Source organism: Euprymna scolopes, chromosome 45 (genome assembly GCF_053919585.1).
Source record: "Euprymna scolopes isolate OS-2025 chromosome 45, ASM5391958v1, whole genome shotgun sequence".
Taxonomy (NCBI): domain Eukaryota; kingdom Metazoa; phylum Mollusca; class Cephalopoda; order Sepiida; family Sepiolidae; genus Euprymna; species Euprymna scolopes.
The window spans coordinates 6,965,194-6,988,141 of NC_136526.1; the positions used below are offsets into that span (position 1 = coordinate 6,965,194).

General features: G+C 36.2%; 1 protein-coding gene across 2 annotated transcripts in view; it reads left to right on the forward strand.

The window, feature by feature from the left end:
- The window catches only part of LOC145269023 (peroxisomal sarcosine oxidase-like), a 72,760-nt gene that overhangs the window by 37,053 nt on the left and 12,759 nt on the right, over positions 1-22,948 (forward strand). For both annotated transcript variants that reach the window (XM_080124597.1, XM_080124598.1), the window contains one exon: positions 17,780-17,965. In XM_080124597.1, the coding sequence (XP_079980723.1) occupies positions 17,780-17,965 (186 nt within the window). The remainder of the gene's footprint in view (positions 1-17,779; positions 17,966-22,948) is intronic.

Sequence of the window (22,948 nt, forward strand, 5' to 3'; positions counted from 1 at the left end):
CTCTCTCTCGCCCTGTTTCTCTTCTCTCTAAAGACGGCGAGAGAGAGAGAGAGAGAGAAGGGAAAGAGGGTGAGAGAGAGAGTAGATAAAGAGGGTGAGAGAGAGAAAGAGAAGAGAAAAAGGTCTAGAGAGAGAGAGAGAGAGAAGAGAGTGAGAGAGAGAGAGGATCAACTCGACTCACCATATTTCTCTCTCTCTCTCTCTCACTCTCTTCTCTCTCTCTCTCTAGACCTTTTTCTCTTCTCTTTCTCTCTCTCACCCTCTTTATCTACTCTCTCTCTCACCCTCTTTCCCTTCTCTCTCTCTCTCTCTCTCTCTCTCTCTCTCTCTCTCTCGCCGTCTTTCTCTCTCTCTCTCGCCGTCTTTCTCTCTCTCTCTCTCGCCGTCTTTCTCTCTCTCTCTCACTCTCTTCTATCTCTACACCTTTCCTAACTCTCTCTATCACCATATTTCTCTCTCTCTGGAAGTATGAGGCCGCTTAAATACACGAAAATTACTTTTATACGAGTTTGTTTTCTTATGAATGGAACCGCTTTTGTAGGGGGGAGGGGGGAGGAGGCAATGTGCACAGTCTCCCAAGCATTACCTACTATAAAAAAAGATGCACATTTACCCTCTTCTCTCACCCTCTTTCTCTCTCTCTCTCTTTCTCTTCTCTCTCTCACTCTCTTTCTCTATCACCCTCTTCTCTCTCTCTCTTTCTCTTCTCTCTCTCATCCTCTTTCTCTCTCTCTCACCCTCTTCTCTCTCTCTACCTTTTTCTCTTCTCTCTCGCACCCTCTTCTCTCTCTCTCACCCGCTTCTCTCTCTCTACCTCTTTCTCTTCTCTCTCTCGCACCCTCTTCTCTCTCTCTCACCCGCTTCTCTCTCTCTACCTCTTTCTCTTATCTCTCTCTCTCTCAACCTCTTCTCTCTCTCTCTCTCTTACCCTCTTCTCTCTCTCACTCTCTGTGTACACCTTTTTCTCTTCTCTCTCTCTCTGACCCTCTTTCTCTCTCTCTCACCCTCTTTTTCTGCTCTCTCTCACCCTTCTCTCTCTCTCTCTCTACCTCTTTCTCTTCTCTATCACCCTCTTTCCCTGCTCTCTCTCACCTTCATCTCTCTCTCTCTACCTATTTCTCTTCTCTCTCTCTCTCTCTCCCTCTGCTCTCTCTCACCCTCTTCTTTCTCCCTCACCCTCTTCTCTCTCTCTCTCTACCTCTTTCTCTTATCTCTCTCTCTCACTACCCCTCTCTCTCTCTCTGTCTTACCCTCTTCTCTCTCTCTCTACCTCTTTCTCTTATCTCTCTCTCTCACTACCTCTCTCTCTCTCACCCTCTTCTCTCTCTCACCCTCTTTCTCTCTTACCCTCTTCTCTCTCTACCTCTTTCACTTCTCTCACCCTCTTTCTCTCTCACCCTCTTTCTCTGCTCTCTCTCACCCTCTTCTCTGCTCTCTCTCACCCTCTTCTCTCTCTACCTCTTTCTCTTCTCTCTCTCACCCTCTTCTCTCTCTCTTACCCTCTTTCTCTTCTCTTCTCTTTTCTCTCTCTCTCGCCGTCTTTCTTTTCTCTCTCTCTCACCCTATTTCTCTTCTCTCTCTCTCTTTCACCCTCATTCTCAACTCACTCTTACCCTCTTCTCTCTCCCTGTCTACCTCTTTCTCTTCTCTCTCTCTCACCCCCTTTCTCTTCTCTCTCTCACACCGTCTTTCTCTTCTCTCTCTCTCTCCCCTCATTCTCTTCTGTCTCTCTCTCGCCCTCTTTATCTTCTCTCTCTCTCACCCCGTTTCTCTTCTCTCTATATTAGCACTTATCAAGGCCAATAGGCAACTCGAGGATGACAGTTCAAAAGGTCACAGTAGTCAAATTTGGGAAAGAGGATGGAACAACTTTAACGGGAGCATGAGTTATTCAGCGACACCAACCTATTTTGTAATATATATATATATATATATATATATTGTACAAACTATATATTACCACTTATCAAGGCCTATAGGCCACTCGAGGATGAGAGTTTAAAAGTGCACAGTAGTCAAATTCGGCAAAGATGATGGAACCGCTTTAAGAGGAGGATGAATTATTCAGTGACTCCAACCTATTTTGTTACATATATGTATGTATATATTTTGTAAAAAATATATATTACTACTTATCAAGGCCCATAGGACACTCGAGGATTAGAGTTGAAAAGTGCACAGCAGTCAAACTGGGAAAGATGATGGAACCGCTTTAAGAGGAGGATGAATTATTCAGTGACTCCAACCTATTTTGTTACATATATGTATGTATATATTTTGTAAAAAATATATATTACTACTTATCAAGGCCCATAGGACACTCGAGGATTAGAGTTGAAAAGTGCACAGTAGTCAAATCTGGGAAAGAGGATGGAACCGCTTTAACGGGAGGATGAGATATTCAGCGACTCCAACCTATTTTGGTATATATATATTTATATCTATATTTATTTTTAAATATATATTACCACTTATCAAGGCCCATAGGCCACACGAGGATGAGAGTTTAAAAGTGCACAGTAGTCAAATTCGGCAAAGATGATGGAACCGCTTTAAGAGGAGGATGAATTATTCAGTGACTCCAACCTATTTTGTTATATATATGTATGTATATATTTTGTAAAAAATATATATTACTACTTATCAAGGCCCATAGGATACTCGAGGATTAGAGTTGAAAAGTGCACAGTAGTCAAATTCGGGAAAGAGGATGGAACCGCTTTCACGGGAGGATGAGTTATTCAGCGACTCCAACCTATTTTTTTATATATATATTTATATCTATATTTATTAAAAAATATATATTACCACTTATCAAGGACAATAGGCCACTCGAGGATGAGAGTTGAATAGTGCACTGTATAAAAAATACGGTAAAGAGGATGGAACCGCTTTAACGAGAGGATGAGTTATTCAGCGACTCCAACCTATTTTGTTATATATATATATATATATATACTTTTATTAAAAAATATATATTACCACTTATCAAGGACAATAGGCCACTCGAGGATGAGAGTTGAAAAGTGCATAGTAGTAAAATTCGGGAAAGAGGATGGAACCGCTTTAACGGGAGGATGAGTTATTCAGCGACTCCAACCTATTTTTTATATATATATATATATATCTATATTTATAACAAAAATATATTACCACTTATCAAGGCCCATAGGCTACTCGAGGATAAGAGTGGAAAAGTGCACAGTAATCAAATTCGGGAAAGAGGATGGAACAGTTTTAACGGGAGGATGAGTTATTCAGCGACTCCAACCTATTTTGTTATATATATATTTATATCTATATTTACTAAAAAATATATATTACCACTTATCAAGGCCCATAGGCTACTCGAGGATGAGAGTTTAAAAGTGGACAGTAGTCAAATTCGGGAAAGAGGATGGAACCTCTTTAACGGGAGGATGAGTTATTCAGCCACTCCAACCTATTTTGTTATATATATATATATATATATATATATATATATATATATATTTTTTGTACAAACTATATATTACCACTTATCAAGGCCCAGAGGCCACACGAGGATGAGAGTTTAAAAGTGCACAGTAGTCAAATTTGGGAAAGAGGATTTAATCGCTTTAATAGGAGGATGAATTATTCAGCGACTCACACCTGTTTTGGTATATATATATATATATTTATAAAAAAATATGTATTACCACTTATCAAGGCCCATAGGCCACTCGAGGATGAGAGTTAAAAAGTCCACAGTAGTCAAATTTGGGAAAGAGGATGGAACCGCTTTAACAGGAGGATGAGTTATTCAGCAACTCCAACCTATTTTGTTATATATATATATATATATATATATATAGATATATTTTTCATAAAATATGTATTACCACTTATCAAGGCCCATAGTCCACTCGAGGACGAGAGTTGAAAAGTGCACAGTAGTCAAATTGGGGAAAGAGGATGGAACCGCTTTAACGGGAGGATGAGTTATTCAGCGACTCCAACCTATTTTGTTATTTTGTAAAAAATATATATGACCACTTATCAAGGCCCAGAGGCCACTCGAGGATAAGAGTTGAAAAGTGCACAGTAGTCAATTTCGGGAAATTTGTTATATATCTATTTTTTTGTTACTTAGGCATTTCCACTTATCAAGGCCCAGATACATCTCGAGGATAAGAGTTAAATGTGCACAGTAGTCAATTGGACAATAAGGCCCAGAGGCCACCCGAGGATAAGGGTTGAAAATGGCAGTAGTTAATTGGACAACATAGTAATACTTAGTAATGGAAAGTCGGGAAATTTGTTATATATATATTTATATTTTGTTTATATAGGCATTACCACTTATCAAGGCCCAGAGGCCACTAGAGGATAAGTGTTGAAAAGTGCAGTAGTCAATTAGACAAAATATAGTAATTGTTAGTAATGGAAATTCAGTAAATTTGTTATATATATATTAATATTTTGTTAAATACGCATTACCACTTATCAAAGCCCACAGGCCACTCGAGGATAAGGATTGAAAAGTGCACCGTAGTAGTCGGTTGTAATGGAAATGCGGGATATTTGTAATATACCTATTTTTTGTTACTTAGGCACAACCACTTATTAAGGCCCAGAGGCCACTCGATGGTATTACCACTTATCAAGGCCCAGAGGCCACTCGAGGATAAGCGTTTAAAAGTGCAGTAGTCAATTGGACAATATAGTAATCGTTAGTAATGGAAATTCAGTAAATTTGTTATATATATGTATATTTTGTTACATACGCATTACCATTTATCAAGGCCCAGAGGCCACTCGAGGATAAGGATTGAAAAGTGCACAGTAGTCAATTGGACAATATAGTAATCGTTAGTAATGGAAATTCAGTAAATTTGTTATATACCTATTTTTTGTTACTTAGTCATTTCCACTTATCAAGGCCCAGAGGCCACTCGAGCATAAGAGTTAAAAAGTCCACAGTAGTCAATTGGACAATAAGGCCCAGAGGCCACCCGAGGATAAGGGTTAAAAAGTGCAGTAGTCAATTGGTCAATATAGTAATCGTTAGTAATTACTACTTCTCAAGGCCCAGAGGCCACTCGAGGATAAGGGTTGAAAAGCGCAGTAGTCAATTGGACAATACAGTAATCGTTAGTAATGGAAATTCAGTAAATTTGTTATATATATATATATTTATATTTTGCTAAATACGCATTACTACTTATCAAGGCCCAGACGCCACTCGAGGATAAGGGTTGAAAATATTCAACAAATTTTTTATCTACAGATTAGAAAATTTGTATATAGGGTATCCAGACATATGGAATATATCTAGCATAATCTATCTATTATATCTATAAAAGTCAGAATGTTTGTGTGTGTGGGTGTGTGTGAGGTAGAGAGAGAGAGAGAGAGAACAATTCTTAACCTATATATTCAACAAATTTTTTATCTACAGATTTTAAATTTGTTATAAAGGGTATTCATACATATGGAAATATATCTAGCATAATCTATCTATTATATCTACAAAAGTGAAAATGTGTGTGTCTGTGAGAGAGAGAGCAATTCTCAACCTATATACTCAACAAATTTTTTATCTACAGATTAGATAATTTGTATATAGGGTATTCAGACATATGGAAATATATCTAGCATAATCTATCTATTATATCTATAAAAGTGAGAATGTTTGCGTGTGTGTGTGTGTGAGGTAGCAAGAGAGAGAGAGACAGAGCGAGAGAACAATTCTCAACCTATATATTCAACAAATTTTTTATCTACAGATTTGAAAATTGGTATATAAGGTATTCAGACATATGGAAATATATCTAGCATAATCTATCTATTATGTCTATAAAAGTGAGAATATGTCTGTGTGTGAGAGAGAGAGAGAGAGTAAGAACAATTCTCACCCTTTATATTCAACAAATTTTTATCTACAGATTAGAAAATTTTTATATAGTGTATTCAGACATATGGAAATATATCTAGCATAATCTATCTATTATATCTATAAAAGTGAGCATGTGTGAGAGGAGAGAGAGAGAGAGAGAACAATTCTCAACCTATATACTCAACAAATTTTTTATCTACAGATTTGAAAATTTGTATATAGATTATTCAGACATATGGAAATATATCTAGCATAATTTATCTATTATATCTATAAAAGTGAGAATGTGTGGGTGTGTGAGAGAGAGAATGAGAGAGAACAATTCTCAGCTTATATATGCAACAAATTGTTTATCTACAGATCCGAAATATCACATTTGTATAGAAGTAGAAATCTGGATACCTATTCTGATACCTAATAAAAGAAAGGACACTCTTTGGGGCGGATTTTGATGATAACAAGTCACTACTAAGAAATTATAATAAACATTGAAATAATTTAAGAATTTTATCAAAATAAAATTGCATGGTAATCACCCAATTTCTGCCACAAAATTTTGATTGGCAAAACTCATAAACAGAAAATATATATTTTCTAATTTCATCTTTTTTTTTTACATAATCTGATTTGATGTTTTCCTTAATATTCAAATCACTATATTTTGCTGCTTAATATCAAATACAGCAAATGAGTTATTTTTTATGCATCAAACAATTACATTTTCTCATTCATCCAAACTAATCACTGAACATCAATTTCATATTTTCTTCACTAAAATATTACTGTGCTTGATGTCATCAAGTGGAGCGGATCATTTTTTTTTTTCATTTGTTCACACATTTTTCCAATTTATATATATTTTGTCTAAGATTCTTAGCCTATGTCATTGCATACCAAGCTGTTTATTAAAAGTTACGGTTCACTGTAAACACATACGTTATACCAAAATAAAAACGCTTCAGATAATGTCTTGATATTCAATTCAGTTTCTCACATGACATCTTATGAAGTTAGTAGAAATGTTACAGACTTTTGAATCTCGAACACTTTCAATACTGTGCACTGATATTTTCTTTTTTGGAATATAAGCACATTCATGATTTTTTTTTACAAACGTCAACAAATTTCACAATGTGTAGCAATGTACTGAAACAATTATAAAAATATTTGTTTTTATTTTGGATGATGCAGGGCATCCGAAGAGAGATTTTTCTAACAAAATGAAAGTATAATTTTTAGCAATAGGTATCTAGGAAAAGGCCACTACATACGTTATAAATTCCAAATTTCCACAACCTGGCAAATACTGGTACACGCTAGCAAATTTAGATTTGCAATTACAGAATATGATTCTAATTTTTTCCTTTGCTCTTTATTCTAACACTACACTAAGTTTACTGTTTTATTTCGCTGCAGTTGATATTGTGTAGAACAATAAGAAAATCATAGTGAACAATGCATTCAACAAAATTTCACACACATTTCTAGATACCTATATCTAATAAGTTCAAAAGAAAGGACACACTTAGGGAGGTATTTTGGTGGTCAAGTCACTAAATAGAGATTAGCTGGTTTCCCGGCATAGCCCAGGATGTAATAAACATTGACTGAAATACATGTTCTAGCTGGTTTCTAGGCGTTGCCAGGGATGTAATATAGACACATTATGTTGTATATTACCTGTTCTCTTCTCCCTAAGGTAAAACAATTTCATATACATGCTGTAAATTACCTATGCTAGGGATAAAACATGAACAATACCAGTCCGGGGGTAGATAAAACAAATAATACATAGAGATGAAAGATTCCTCTCCCCTAAGAATAAAACATATGTTCAATATCTGCTTTTGTTTTTTCATTGTTTATACGGTCCCGAGCAACGCCGGGTAGCCCTGCTAGTCTATATATATAAAAGGCAAAAATCGGTGTGTATGTATGTATGTATGTATGTTTGTTTGTAACGCTAAAACTTTTGACAGACACAACCAAAGTTGACAAATTAGGTAGCATATTGCACCTTGATCACCCGGATGACAAATATCGAAATTTCACGTCAAACGGACAACTAGAAGGGGGTTAACTGATCATTTTTCTCCCAGGGGGGCCCCCAAAAAAACCTGTCATTTTAACATTATTCATTAGCTGTCACGTGACGTGACGTCAGCTCAGTAAAATGTCGGCTACGCTGAGCCTCTGACGTACATTAAAGCTGCCTGCGAGGAGTATCATTGATACTATAACACAGTTAAATATTAGTTTAAGAGTCGAACCGTTATTACCAACGGATTTATCGCACTTCAAAAAGAAGAATCCCAAAATTACATAAAAATTGACGTAGGGAAAATGTTTTTATTTTTGCTTGAAGTTTTTTACCGGCGAAGAAAGATGACTATGCTCTTTGCTATAGTTTACCATGTAAACAAGGCTTTAGCCATTTTGTTTTTACCTCCTAACTCTGTTAAACTGGAAGGGGGAGGGGTGGCTATCAGTATAAGGCCGCTTAAATACACGAAAATTACTTTTATACGAGTTTGTTTTCTTATGAATGGAACCGCGTTTATAGGGGGGAGGGGGGAGGAGGCAATGTGCACAGTCTCCCAAGCATTACCTACTATAAAAAAAGATGCACATTTACCCTCTTCTCTCACCCTCTTTCTCTCTCTCTCTCTCTCTTTCTCTTCTCTCTCTCACTCTCTTTCTCTATCACCCTCTTCTCTCTCTCTCTTTCTCTTCTCTCTCTCATCCTCTTTCTCTCTCTCTCACCCTCTTCTCTCTCTCTACCTTTTTCTCTTCTCTCTCGCACCCTCTTCTCTCTCTCTCACCCGCTTCTCTCTCTCTACCTCTTTCTCTTCTCTCTCGCACCCTCTTCTCTCTCTCACCCGCTTCTCTCTCTCTACCTCTTTCTCTTATCTCTCTCTCTCTCTCTCAACCTCTTCTCTCTCTCTCTCTTACCCTCTTCTCTCTCTCACTCTCTGTGTACACCTTTTTCTCTTCTCTCTCTCTCTGACCCTCTTTCTCTCTCTCTCACCCTCTTTTTCTGCTCTCTCTCACCCTTCTCTCTCTCTCTCTCTACCTCTTTCTCTTCTCTATCACCCTCTTTCCCTGCTCTCTCTCACCTTCATCTCTCTCTCTCTACCTATTTCTCTTCTCTCTCTCTCCCTCTGCTCTCTCTCACCCTCTTCTTTCTCCCTCACCCTCTTCTCTCTCTCTCTCTACCTCTTTCTCTTATCTCTCTCTCTCACTACCCCTCTCTCTCTCTGTCTTACCCTCTTCTCTCTCTCTCTACCTCTTTCTCTTATCTCTCTCTCTCACTACCTCTCTCTCTCTCACCCTCTTCTCTCTCTCACCCTCTTTCTCTCTTACCCTCTTCTCTCTCTACCTCTTTCACTTCTCTCACCCTCTTTCTCTCTCACCCTCTTTCTCTGCTCTCTCTCACCCTCTTCTCTGCTCTCTCTCACCCTCTTCTCTCTCTACCTCTTTCTCTTCTCTCTCTCTCACCCTCTTCTCTCTCTCTTACCTATTTTGTAATATATATATATAGATATATATATTGTACAAACTATTGTACAAACTATTACCACTTATCAAGGCCTATAGGCCACTCGAGGATGAAAGTTTAAAAGTGCACAGTAGTCAAATTCGGCAAAGATGACGGAACCGCTTTAAGAGGAGGATGAATTATTCAGTGACTCCAACCTATTTTGTTACATATATGTATGTATATATTTTTGTAAAAAATATATATTACTACTTATCAAGGCCCATAGGACACTCGAGGATTAGAGTTGAAAAGTGCACAGCAGTCAAATCTGGGAAAGAGGATGGAACCGCTTTAACGGGAGGATGAGTTATTCAGCGACTCCAACCTATTTTGGTATATATATATTTATATCTATATTTATTTTTAAATATATATTACCACTTATCAAGGCCCATAGGCCACACGAGGATGAGAGTTTAAAAGTGCACAGTAGTCAAATTCGGCAAAGATGATGGAACCGCTTTAAGAGGAGGATGAATTATTCAGTGACTCCAACCTATTTTGTTATATATATGTATGTATATATTTTTGTAAAAAATATATATTACTACTTATCAAGGCCCATAGGACACTCGAGGATTAGAGTTGAAAAGTGCACAGTAGTCAAATTCGGGAAAGAGGATGGAACCGCTTTCACGGGAGGATGAGTTATTCAGCGACTCCAACCTGTTTTTTTATATATATATTTATATCTATATTTATTAAAAAATATATATTACCACTTATCAAGGACAATAGGCCACTCGAGGATGAGAGTTGAATAGTGCACTGTATAAAAAATACGGTAAAGAGGATGGAACCGCTTTAACGGGAGGATGAGTTATTCAGCAACTCCAACCTATTTTTTTATATATATATATATATATATACTTTTATTAAAAAATATATATTACCACTTATCAAGGACAATAGGCCACTCGAGGATGAGAGTTGAAAAGTGCATAGTAGTAAAATTCGGGAAAGAGGATGGAACCGCTTTAACGGGAGGATGAGTTATTCAGCGACTCCAACCTATTTTTTATATATATATATATATATATATATATATATATTTATAACAAAAATATATTACCACTTATCAAGGCCCATAGGCTACTCGAGGATAAGAGTTGAAAAGTGCACATTAGTCAAATTCGGGAAAGAGGATGGAACCGCTTTAACGGGAGGATGAGTGATTCAGCGACTCCAACCTATTTTGTTATATATATATATATATATATATATATATATATATATATATTTTGTACAAACTATATATTACCACTTATCAAGGCCCATAGGCCACACGAGGATGAGAGTTTAAAAGTGCACAGTAGTCAAATTTGGGAAAGAGGATTTAATCGCTTTAATAGAAGGATGAATTATTCAGCGACTCACACCTGTTTTGGTATATATATATATATATTTATAAAAAAATATGTATTACCACTTATCAAGGCCCATAGGCCACTCGAGGATGAGAGTTAAAAAGTCCACAGTAGTCAAATTTGGGAAAGAGGATGGAACCGCTTTAACAGGAGGATGAGTTATTCAGCAACTCCAACCTATTTTGTTATATATATATATATATATATATATATATATATATATTTTTCATAAAATATGTATTACCACTTATCAAGGCCCATAGTCCACTCGAGGACGAGAGTTGAAAAGTGCACAGTAGTCAAATTGGGGAAAGAGGATGGAACCGCTTTAACGGGAGGATGAGTTATTCAGCGACTCCAACCTTTTTTTTTATTTTGTAAAAAATATATATGACCACTTATCAAGGCCCAGAGGCCACTCGAGGATAAGAGTTGAAAAGTGCACAGTAGTCAAATTTGGGAAATTTGTTATATATCTATTTTTTTGTTACTTAGGCATTTCCACTTATCAAGGCCCAGATACATCTCGAGGATAAGAGTTAAATGTGCACAGTAGTCAATTGGACAATAAGGCCCAGAGGCCACCCGAGGATAAGGGTTGAAAATGGCAGTAGTTAATTGGACAACATAGTAATCGTTAGTAATGGAAAGTCGGGAAATTTGTTATATATATATTTATATTTTGTTTAGATAGGCATTACCACTTATCAAGGCCCAGAGGCCACTAGAGGATAAGTGTTGAAAAGTGCAGTAGTCAATTGGACAAAATATAGTAATTGTTAGTAATGGAAATTCAGTAAATTTGTTATATATATATTAATATTTTGTTAAATACGCATTACCACTTATCAAAGCCCACAGGCCACTCGAGGATAAGGATTGAAAAGTGCACCGTAGTAGTCGGTTGTAATGGAAATGCGGGATATTTGTAATATACCTATTTTTTGTTACTTAGGCACAACCACTTATTAAGGCCCAGAGGCCACTCGATGGTATTACCACTTATCAAGGCCCAGAGGCCACTCGAGGATAAGCGTTTAAAAGTGCAGTAGTCAATTGGACAATATAGTAATCGTTAGTAATGGAAATTCAGTAAATTTGTTATATATATGTATATTTTGTTACATACGCATTACCATTTATCAAGGCCCAGAGGCCACTCGAGGATAAGGATTGAAAAGTGCACAGTAGTCAATTGGACAATATAGTAATCGTTAGTAATGGAAATTCAGTAAATTTGTTATATACCTATTTTTTGTTACTTGGTCATTTCCACTTATCAAGGCCCAGAGGCCACTCGAGCATAAGAGTTAAAAAGTCCACAGTAGTCAATTGGACAATAAGGCCCAGAGGCCACCCGAGGATAAGGGTTAAAAAGTGCAGTAGTCCATTGGTCAATATAGTAATCGTTAGTAATTACTACTTCTCAAGGCCCAGAGGCCACTCGAGGATAAGGGTTGAAAAGCGCAGTAGTCAATTGGACAATACAGTAATCGTTAGTAATGGAAATTCAGTAAATTTGTTATATATATATATATTTATATTTTGCTAAATACGCATTACTACTTATCAAGGCCCAGACGCCACTCGAGGATAAGGGTTGAAAATATTCAACAAATTTTTTATCTACAGATTAGAAAATTTGTATATAGGGTATTCAGACATATGGAATATATCTAGCATAATCTATCTATTATATCTATAAAAGTCAGAATGTTTGTGTGTGTGGGTGTGTGTGAGGTAGAGAGAGAGAGAGAGAACAATTCTTAACCTATATATTCAACAAATTTTTTATCTACAGATTTTAAATTTGTTATAAAGGGTATTCATACATACGGAAATATATCTAGCATAATCTATCTATTATATCTACAAAAGTGAAAATGTGTGTGTCTGTGAGAGAGAGAGCAATTCTCAACCTATATAATCAACAAATTTTTTATCTACAGATTAGATAATTTGTATATAGGGTATTCAGACATATGGAAATATATCTAGCATAATCTATCTATTATATCTATAAAAGTGAGAATGTTTGCGTGTGTGTGTGAGGTAGCAAGAGAGAGAGAGACAGAGCGAGAGAACAATTCTCAACCTATATATTCAACAAATTTTTTATCTACAGATTTGAAAATTGGTATATAGGGTATTCAGACATATGGAAATATATCTAGCATAATCTATCTATTATGTCTATAAAAGTGAGAATATGTCTGTGTGTGAGAGAGAGAGAGAGTAAGAACAATTCTCACCCTTTATATTCAACAAATTTTTATCTACAGATTAGAAAATTTTTATATAGTGTATTCAGACATATGGAAATATATCTAGCATAATCTATCTATTATATCTATAAAAGTGAGCATGCGTGAGAGGAGAGAGAGAGAGAGAGAACAATTCTCAACCTATATACTCAACAAATTTTTTATCTACAGATTTGAAAATTTGTATATAGATTATTCAGACACATGGAAATATATCTAGCATAATTTATCTATTATATCTATAAAAGTGAGAATGTGTGGGTGTGTGAGAGAGAGAATGAGAGAGAACAATTCTCAGCTTATATATGCAACAAATTGTTTATCTACAGATCCGAAATATCACATTTGTATAGAAGTAGAAATCTGGATACCTATTCTGATACCTAATAAAAGAAAGGACACTCTTTGGGGCGGATTTTGATGATAACAAGTCACTAATAAGAAATTATAATAAACATTGAAATAATTTAAGAATTTTATCAAAATAAAATTGCATGGTAATCACCCAATTTCTGCCACAAAATTTTGATTGGCAAAACTCATAAACAGAAAATATATATTTTCTAATTTCATCTTTTTTTTTATATAATCTGATTTGATGTTTTCCTTAATATTCAAATCACTATATTTTGCTGCTTAATATCAAATACAGCAAATGAGTTATTTTTTATGCATCAAACAATTACATTTTCTCATTCATCCAAACTAATCACTGAACATCAATTTCATATTTTCTTCACTAAAATATTACTGTGCTTGATGTCATCAAGTGGAGCGGATCATTTTTTTTTCATTTGTTCACACATTTTTCCAATTTATATATATTTTGTCTAAGATTCTTAGCCTATGTCATTGCATACCAAGCTGTTTATTAAAAGTTACGGTTCACTGTAAACACATACGTTACACCAAAATAAAAACGCTTCAGATAATGTCTTGATATTCAATTAAGTTTCTCACATGACATCTTATGAAGTTAGTAGAAATGTTACAGACTTTTGAATCTCAAACACTTTCAATACTGTGCACTGATATTTTCTTTTTTGGAATATAAGCACATTCATGATTTTTTTTTACAAACGTCAACAAATTTCACAATGTGTAGCAATGTACTGAAACAATTATAAAAATATTTGTTTTTATTTTGGATGATGCAGGGCATCCGAAGAGAGATTTTTCTAACAAAATGAAAGTATAATTTTTAGCAATAGGTATCTAGGAAAAGGCCACTACATACGTTATAAATTCCAAATTTCCACAACCTGGCAAATACTGGTACACGCTAGCAAATTTAGATTTGCAATTACAGAATATGATTCTAATTTTTTCCTTTGCTCTTTATTCTAACACTACACTAAGTTTACTGTTTTATTTCGCTACAGTTGATATTGTGTAGAACAATAAGAAAATCATAGTGAACAATGCATTCAACAAAATTTCACACACATTTCTAGATACCTATATCTAATAAGTTCAAAAGAAAGGACACACTTAGGGAGGTATTTTGGTGGTCAAGTCACTAAATAGAGATTAGCTGGTTTCCCGGCATAGCCCAGGATGTAATAAAGATTGACTGAAATACATGTTCTAGCTGGTTTCTAGGCGTTGCCAGGGATGTAATATAGACACATTATGTTGTATATTACCTGTTCTCTTCTCCCTAAGGTAAAACAATTTCATATACATGCTGTAAATTACCTATGCTAGGGATAAAACATGAACAATACCAGTCCGGGGGTAGATAAAACAAATAATACATAGAGATGAAAGATTCGTCTCCCCTAAGAATAAAACATATGTTCAATATCTGCTTTTGTTTTTTCATTGTTTATACGGTCCCGAGCAACGCCGGGTAGCCCTGCTAGTCTATATATATAAAAGCCAAACGTCTGTGTGTATGTATGTATGTTTGTTTGTAACGCTAAAACTTTTGAAAGATGCAACCAAACTTGACAAATTTGGTATCATATCGAAGCCTCATCACCCGGATGACAAATATCGAAATTTCACGTCAAACGGACCACTAGAAGTTGGTCAACTGATCAGTTATCTTCGCGGGGGCCCCAAAAAAACCTGTCATTAACGCTAAAACTTGAGATGAAAGATTCCTCTCCCCTAAGAATAAAACATATGTTCAATATCTGCTTTTGTTTTTTCATTGTTTATACGGTCCCGAGCAACGCCGGGTAGCCCTGCTAGTATATATATAAAAGCCAAACGTCTGTGTGTATGTATGTATGTTTGTTTGTAACGCTAAAACTTTTGAAAGACGGAACCAAACTTGACAACTTTGGTATCATATTGAAGCCCCATCACCCGGATGACAAATATCGATATTTCACGTCAAACGGACCACTAGAAGTGGGTCAACTGATCAGTGTTCTTCAAGGGGGGCCCCCCAAAACCTGTAATTATCTATATATATAAAAGCCAAACGTCTGGTCAAGTCACTAAATAGAGATTAGCTGGTTTCCCGGCATAGCCCAGGATGTAATATAGATTGACTGAAATACATGTTCTAGCTGGTTTCTAGGCGTTACCAGGGATGTAATATAGACACATTATGTTGTATATTACCTGTTCTCTTCTCCCTAAGGTAAAACAATTTCATATACATGCTGTAAATTACCTATGCTAGAGATAAAACATGAACAATACCAGTCCTAGGGTAGATAAAACAAATAATACATAGAGATGAAAGATTCCTCTCCCCTAAGAATAAAACATATGTTCAATATCTGCTTTTGTTTTTTCATTGTTTATATGGTCCCGAGCAACGCCGGGTAGCCCTGCTAGTATAATATAAACCTGAATGTCAGTGTGTGTGTGTGTGTGTGTGTGTGTGTCTGGTCACGAATAGGCTCCTATATGGTTGACTATTATAGAAAACTGATCGCATATAATAATAAAAGATGTATCGAGACACAGGAATGGGTATGTTTGATCTGGTAGAAAGGTGGTTCATTAAAATTGTGGGGTCTGTGTTCGCGCCTGGTCAACAAAGTATGGAAATAAAAAATTTTAAAATTAAAAAAAAAAAAACGTTTACAAGTGTTTTTGATATAGATATGCATAAGAATACTTTGATAAGTATGTTTTAACTTAAATAGGGATGGTATAATAAAATTGTGGGGTCTGCGTTCGCGCCTGGCCTCCATAGAATGGAAATAGGCACAAACTTTAATAAAGACTTTTCATATCTCTCTGCATAAGTATACTTTGATAATCATGTTTCAGTTTGAAGAAATATGGCATAATAAAATTATGGGGTGTTCGTTCGCACCTGACCTCCATAGAATGGAAATATGTCACAAAGTTTAACAAGGTTTTTTAATATAGATCCACAGAATATTGTGATAAGTGTTTCAGTGTGAACAGGTATGGTATAATAAATTATGGGGTTTATCTATTTTATTTTTACTTTCATCATATTTTGCTTTGGTTTTGATACCCCCAAATTCGAAGCTATCTCTTTACAACCCTGTAGGTATTTAATTATTATAGTAAAAAAGATAATTATGACAGCCCCTCGTTCACCACTTTCAGTTGAATTAAATCGGTCAATTTAGCTCTTATGCATAGATCATCGTATAACGATTAGATCACTCTCTGACTGACGTAAAGAACATTTAAAAATAAAATGTTTAAATTCAACATTATTTCACGCGATTAATGGTAGCCGATTGGATACCGTCTTTGCTAATCGAGCCAGAGATGGCTCGTGTTGCTGAGTTCGAATCTGTCGACTGGTGTTAATCGTGACACCCTGCACTGAAGATTCCTGAAAGGATGAAACAGTAGTGTATGTAGGTATTTAATAATTATTACAATATATATAAGGAGAAAGCAAACTTAAGTTTTTTTTGCACGCCATCTATTACTTGGCCAGTTGTGTACAAATCCCAAAAGCCATAGGAGCCTTCTATCATGTCTGAATGTAACACAATGTTAAACGAGCAAGATCGGAGATGCGCCGTTGTACAACTCATGCTCTCTACTAATCAAAGTTATAACAACAGGACCATTACCAGTACCCTTAAAATGCATCGTTGGATTGCCACGAATAACAGGGACGTGGCCAGGGTGATGAAAACAAAATTTCCGGCCACGGTTATGGTCTTTTGGTGTGGTTTCAATTGATGGCCACATTATGCCACCTAACATCTTCGAAGTCGGCTTGAAAGTCAACACCAAAGTGTACCTGGATGTGCTGGAGAGTGTGGTGATCCTCTGGTGTAATCAGATAGCAGCTGGCAGACACTGGATGTGGCAGCTGGACTCGGCGCTTAGCCGCAAGTCCGAATAGAGTCAGAAGGAGTGCTGAATCCTTCTCTCATTGGCCGCCCATCCTTCTGAACTCGCTGAACCACATAGTTTCGATTTACATCAAGAACATCAGCCCATGACCTGCACAATTCTCGACAGCACCAAATCCAGTCTGATCCCCGCCATCTGCCAAGTATTCGCCGAGCTCCTGCCGGAAAAGGTATGCTTCCAGTTCTGGACCCGTATTGAGGTGTTTATTTAAGCTGATAACAGCTACATTGAATAGATGTCAGCTCTACTACATAATCAAGTCCGAATAGAGTCAGAAGGATTATATATTATTATTATTATTATAGTAAAATATATATGTGTGTGTGTGTGTGTGTGTGTGTGTGTGTGTGTGTGTGTGTGTGTGTGTGTGTGTGTGTGTGTGTGTGTGTTTTGTTTGTTTGTTTTTCTAAATAGATTTTTTTTGTTTTAGAATCAATTTTTGAAATTGGGTGGATATATTCGTGACGCTGAGACGGTCACTGAAATCGAACCCGGAGCAATAGTTCGAATCCGTACCAAAAAAGGAACGTACGAAGCGAGAAAGCTAGTCTTATGCCTTGGTTCTTGGGCCGGAAGCTTCCTTTCTAAACACCTCGATGTTCGATTTCCATTTAAGGTAAGCATGATTTACTTTTGTTTGTGTATATGGGAGGGAGGTCTGTATAGTTCTGCATTCCCCGGTAAGGGCGTCTCAGGTGCTGTATAGTTCTCTCTCGCTGCAATAACTGTGATATCAGAGTTGGAATATGGAATTGAGAAGTCAGCACTCTCAAGGAGAGACACTCTGACCTGCAAAAGGTGTCCGGGCAACCCCGTCTGCATTCCATGGTAATGGCGTCTCAGACGATTAACAATAAACTAACCCCTTCTCAAGCCTGAGAAGGTGGACCTCCTAGAACTGCACAGAACTAACCCCCCACCGCCAATTCATCACGGACTAGATCATTACAGGAACCCCTATTTGGTTTTGTTAATATTTGTGGAAGGAGAACACTGGTACCAGTTTCGGTTATATGTGGCGTTTAAAAATCATCTTTGGAATCTGGCTAGCTTGAGAGGAAATGGGTGCACCCTTGTAAAGGTACCTGCATGTATAACTATGAAGCAAGTGTTGCGCAATCACCAACTTTCCTCTCCTGAGTCAATACTTCAGTGACAAGGAGAAATGGGGGTCAGAGTGATTGTGATGAAAGGAGAGAAACTTGATTTTCAATGCATTAAAATTAACCAGCCACCTTTTCCCCATTGCACCACATTCTCCAGATCAGAAAAGAGATAATCAAAAAGATCTTGGTCATTGCTGGTCTTTGACGTGTTGCCATAGATTGTCACGTCATTTGCATAAATGTCAACAAATGATCTAAGAATTTGATTTGGGAGATCATTGATTAAAATCAGGAAGAGATTATGACCCAAGCTGGAACCCTGAAGGACGCCAGCGCTAATACAATGAGTTTCTGATTTCTGCCTATCGATGACTACTCTTATAAGCCTATAAAAGAGAAAGGACTTAATAATTGAGAGGACAATAACCCTTATCCCTGAGTGGCTTCCAGGCCTTGATAAGTGGTGACCACCGTGTAAAAAAACAAAAAACATTCTCAGCTATTCCATAACTGGCGATCTTGTGAAGTAAGCCTTTATGCTATACTCTATCAAAAACGTTTGATATGTCAAGAGCTATTGCTCTAGAGATGAAGCCCCTTTCGAGAGATTCACTAATCCTATGTAATATAACAATTATTATATCAGCTGTAAATTTAGCAGGATGGAAACCATATTGCATGTCACTCAGCAGATTATTTTTGCTGAGGTGGTTGATCACTTCTCTGTTTATCACAGATTCCAGCAACTTGCTCATGACACACAGGACACTGATTGGTCTGTATTGAAAGGGAAATGACCGATCTCCAGAATTTTTAGATATGGGGGCAGACTGATGAAGTTTTCCAAGGTGTTGGAAAGCATTTCTCATTAAAGCAAAGTTTAAACGGTTTTGTAAGTATGGGAGCTAGTTCCGGTTGAAGCTCTCTGATCCCTATGATTGGAATACCGTCGGGGCAAGTTGCTTTATTAGAATCAAGGTTTTTGATAAGCTTGGCACCATCATGAAATTTGTATGTTGCTTAGTGTGTTTTCAGTCACAGGAAAAAATATGAGGGTTGGGCGACCCTGATCATAAAGGGTAGAATTTGCTGCAAAGTTCTTGGCAAAGAATTTTGCTTTTTCAAATGCTGACAAAATTACCTCAGGTCCATTGATGATGGTAGGGATAGAGGGCACGCTTCTGTTCGGAATCCTGTTTGTTATTCGCCAAAACTGGTGGTTGAAGGTTACTAGATTTTAGGGATGTGTTTACGCCGATTTTGTAGGTGTTTTGTAATGGGAGAAGATGTATTTTTGGGATGATTCATAGAAATATTTTCAGTTAAAATGTTTGTAGAGTTTATAAACAATTGTGAGAAAAACGAAAGACATTCTTATGCAATAAATAAAACAAAATAATTCACAAAAGGGATATTTCATACAATTTTAAAACGGAAGGTTTACAACAATAGGAATGTTCGTTAGTATTTCTAGAGTTCTTGTGAAAAATTTCTAGAGTTCTTGTGAAAAATTTCTAGAGTTCTTGTGAACAATTTCTACAGTTCTTGTTGTGAAAAATTTCTAGAGTTCTTGTGAAAAATTTCTACAGTTCTTGTGAACAATTTCTAGAGTTCTCGTGAAAATTTTCTACAGTTCTTGTGAAAAATTTCTACAGTTCTTGTGAACAATTTCTACAGTTCTTGTGAACAATTTTCTACAGTTCTTGTGAACAATTTTCTACAGTTCTTGTGAAAAATTTCTACAGTTCTTGTGAACAATTTTCTACAGTTCTTGTGAAAAATTTCTAGAGTTCTTGTGAAAAATTTCTACAGTTCTTGTGAACAATTTCTAGAGTTCTCGTGAAAATTTTCTACAGTTCTTGTGAAAAAATTCTACAGTTCTTGTGAACAATTTCTACAGTTCTTGTGAAAATTTTCTACAGTTCTTGTGAAAATTTTCTACAGTTCTTGTGAAAAATTTCTACAGTTCTTGTGAACAATTTTCTACAGTTCTTGTGAAAAATTTCTACAGTTCTTGTGAACAATTTTCTACAGTTCTTGCAAAAATTTTCTAGAGATCTTGTGAAAAATTTCTAGAGTTCTTGTGAAAAATTTCTAGAGTTCTTGTAAAAAAAGAGGGTTCATTAGCTGAGACATTAGTTACTTTAAAATGAGCATACGAATCTCTTGTATCTTATTTCTCTTTTACAATGGAACTTCTTTACAGCGTATATTATCGCCAAAGCTTCTTGTAATAGAGTGTCAGAAGCTGTGGCTTCTTTAATCATGTCAGAAGTAACCGGTAGTTCCCTTATCGTAGCTGTGAGCGTTGAGGAGATATCTGACCCAAGATAGTCTTCAGGTAGTCACTGGTGTGTAGTAATTAGTATCGGCAGGGCATCTGCATGTCCCCTCGAATTAGTTGAAAGGAACTTTATTGAGAAATTGTAGTCAAATAAGTAGGTTCATGGTCTGTAACCAAAGTAAAGTGAAGTCCGTAGATCATTTTATGGAATTTCTTTACAGCATATTGCCAAAGCTTCTTTCTCAATTTGACTGTAGTTCCTTTCTGCAGGTATCAATGACCTAGATGCATGAGCGATAACTTTCTGACTGCCATCAGGAAAAATGTGAGAGATCACGGCTCCAACGCTATAGTCAGAAGCATCGGTAACCACAATAATGTCTAAAGATGGATTAAAACGGGTCAGGAGAAATCTGAAGAGAGTAAAACTTATCAAGGCCCGGAAGCCACTCAGGGATAAGGGTTATTGTGTGTACAGTAATCAATGGGATAGTATCGTAGTAATAATTAGTGTTGGAGATTTGATAAAGTGTCTTACTTAAGGGGGCGGCTCGTCAGGAATTTGTTTATGTTGGACTTGAAGACATCCAAGTTGTAGTCAGTTTGGCAAAAGCAGCTTTGCATTCTAGTGACCAGTTCCATGCAATCCCTTTTTTCAGGGGTTATTCAGAGGAGTTCGGATGCGGTGTAACTCTGGTAAAAATGAGCCATAGTGGCTTACCAACCCAAGGAAAAAATGTAGAGTTTTGACGTCTGTTTGAGCTGGCATATTTTTTCTGGCTGATATGTTCTCTGGGTCGGGTTGTCGACCTGTTTTGTCAAAAATAAAACCCAGATATTTTATTGATGTTCGGTAGAATTGACATTTTCAGCTTGTACTGGCAGTCCTAAAGGTGGCTTTCATTTCACAGCATCTATTACGTTGGAAGCAATGGAAATAGTGATTTCTGTACGCAATTCTGTTGGATTTTTGTTGGAATTTCTTGAAGGGTATGAAACTACCGACAATTAACCACTCACTATAGAGAACACGTTCTTGTTGAACATGTTCGGAAGTCATTCCAGTCAACTATAGAGTATCAGTACAATTGATATATGAGGCAAGATGGCTGGCAGAACAAACACACGATGTTGAATCTTCTATGAATTTTTTCTTTTTTTCTTTTTTCCGACATTATATTGTCATGCACCCTTTTCTTTCGAAGCAAATTTTTTTTTTCTGATTTTTTTTTTATGCAAGAAAAAGGTCGATATTGACATAATAATAACGGTTTGTTTCTGCATAACGAAACGGGTCTGTAAAAAAAATATGTACAGAAATTTTAACATGCTGGATGAGCTGTTTTGCATGAAAAATAAATATTTGGATTTTGGACTGTTATTCTTTTATATATATATATATATATATATATATATATATATATATATATATATATATATATATATATTTTATGTGTGTATATATATATATATATATATATATATATATATATATATATATATTACAAGGAGGTCACCACTTATCAAGGACCAGAGGCCACTCGAGGATAAAGGTTAATGGGTATACATTAGTCATTGTGATTTTAATGTAGTAAACATTAGTGGGAATTTTGTATCTTGGATTACTTAGGGGGACGGTTCAATAAGAACTTGTTCACGTTGGACTTGAAGACAATCAGATTGTAGTCAGTTGGAAAGCAGGCAAACGGAATAGAGTTCCACAGGCGAGCAGTTCTAAGAAAGAAGCCCTGTTCATGGAATCTACGTTTGGGTGTAGAGTGTGGGAAATTGTTGATAGTGGTTCTGGTTAGACGAGTGTTTTTCGTGAAAGTCTGGCGACGGGGTACCATAGATTGAAGTTAAGCAAATAAATGACACAAGCCTATATTCCAAATTTCATGATGTTAAGCATCTTACAATTTATTCCTTTAAGTATATATATATATATATATATATATATATATATAAGCATCTTATAATTTATTCCTTTAATTACGTTAGCATTCATAATTCTTGAGAGCACCTGTTTTCTCCATTGCACCAGATTCTCCAGATCAGAAGGGAGAGAATCACAAAGATCTTGGTCAGTGCTGGTCTTTGAAGTGTTGCCATAGATTGTCGTGACGTCTGCATAAATCATTGATTTAATTATTATATCAATCAATGTATCTATTCTGTTCTTAACTACTCAGAAGCAACAGCGCCGATC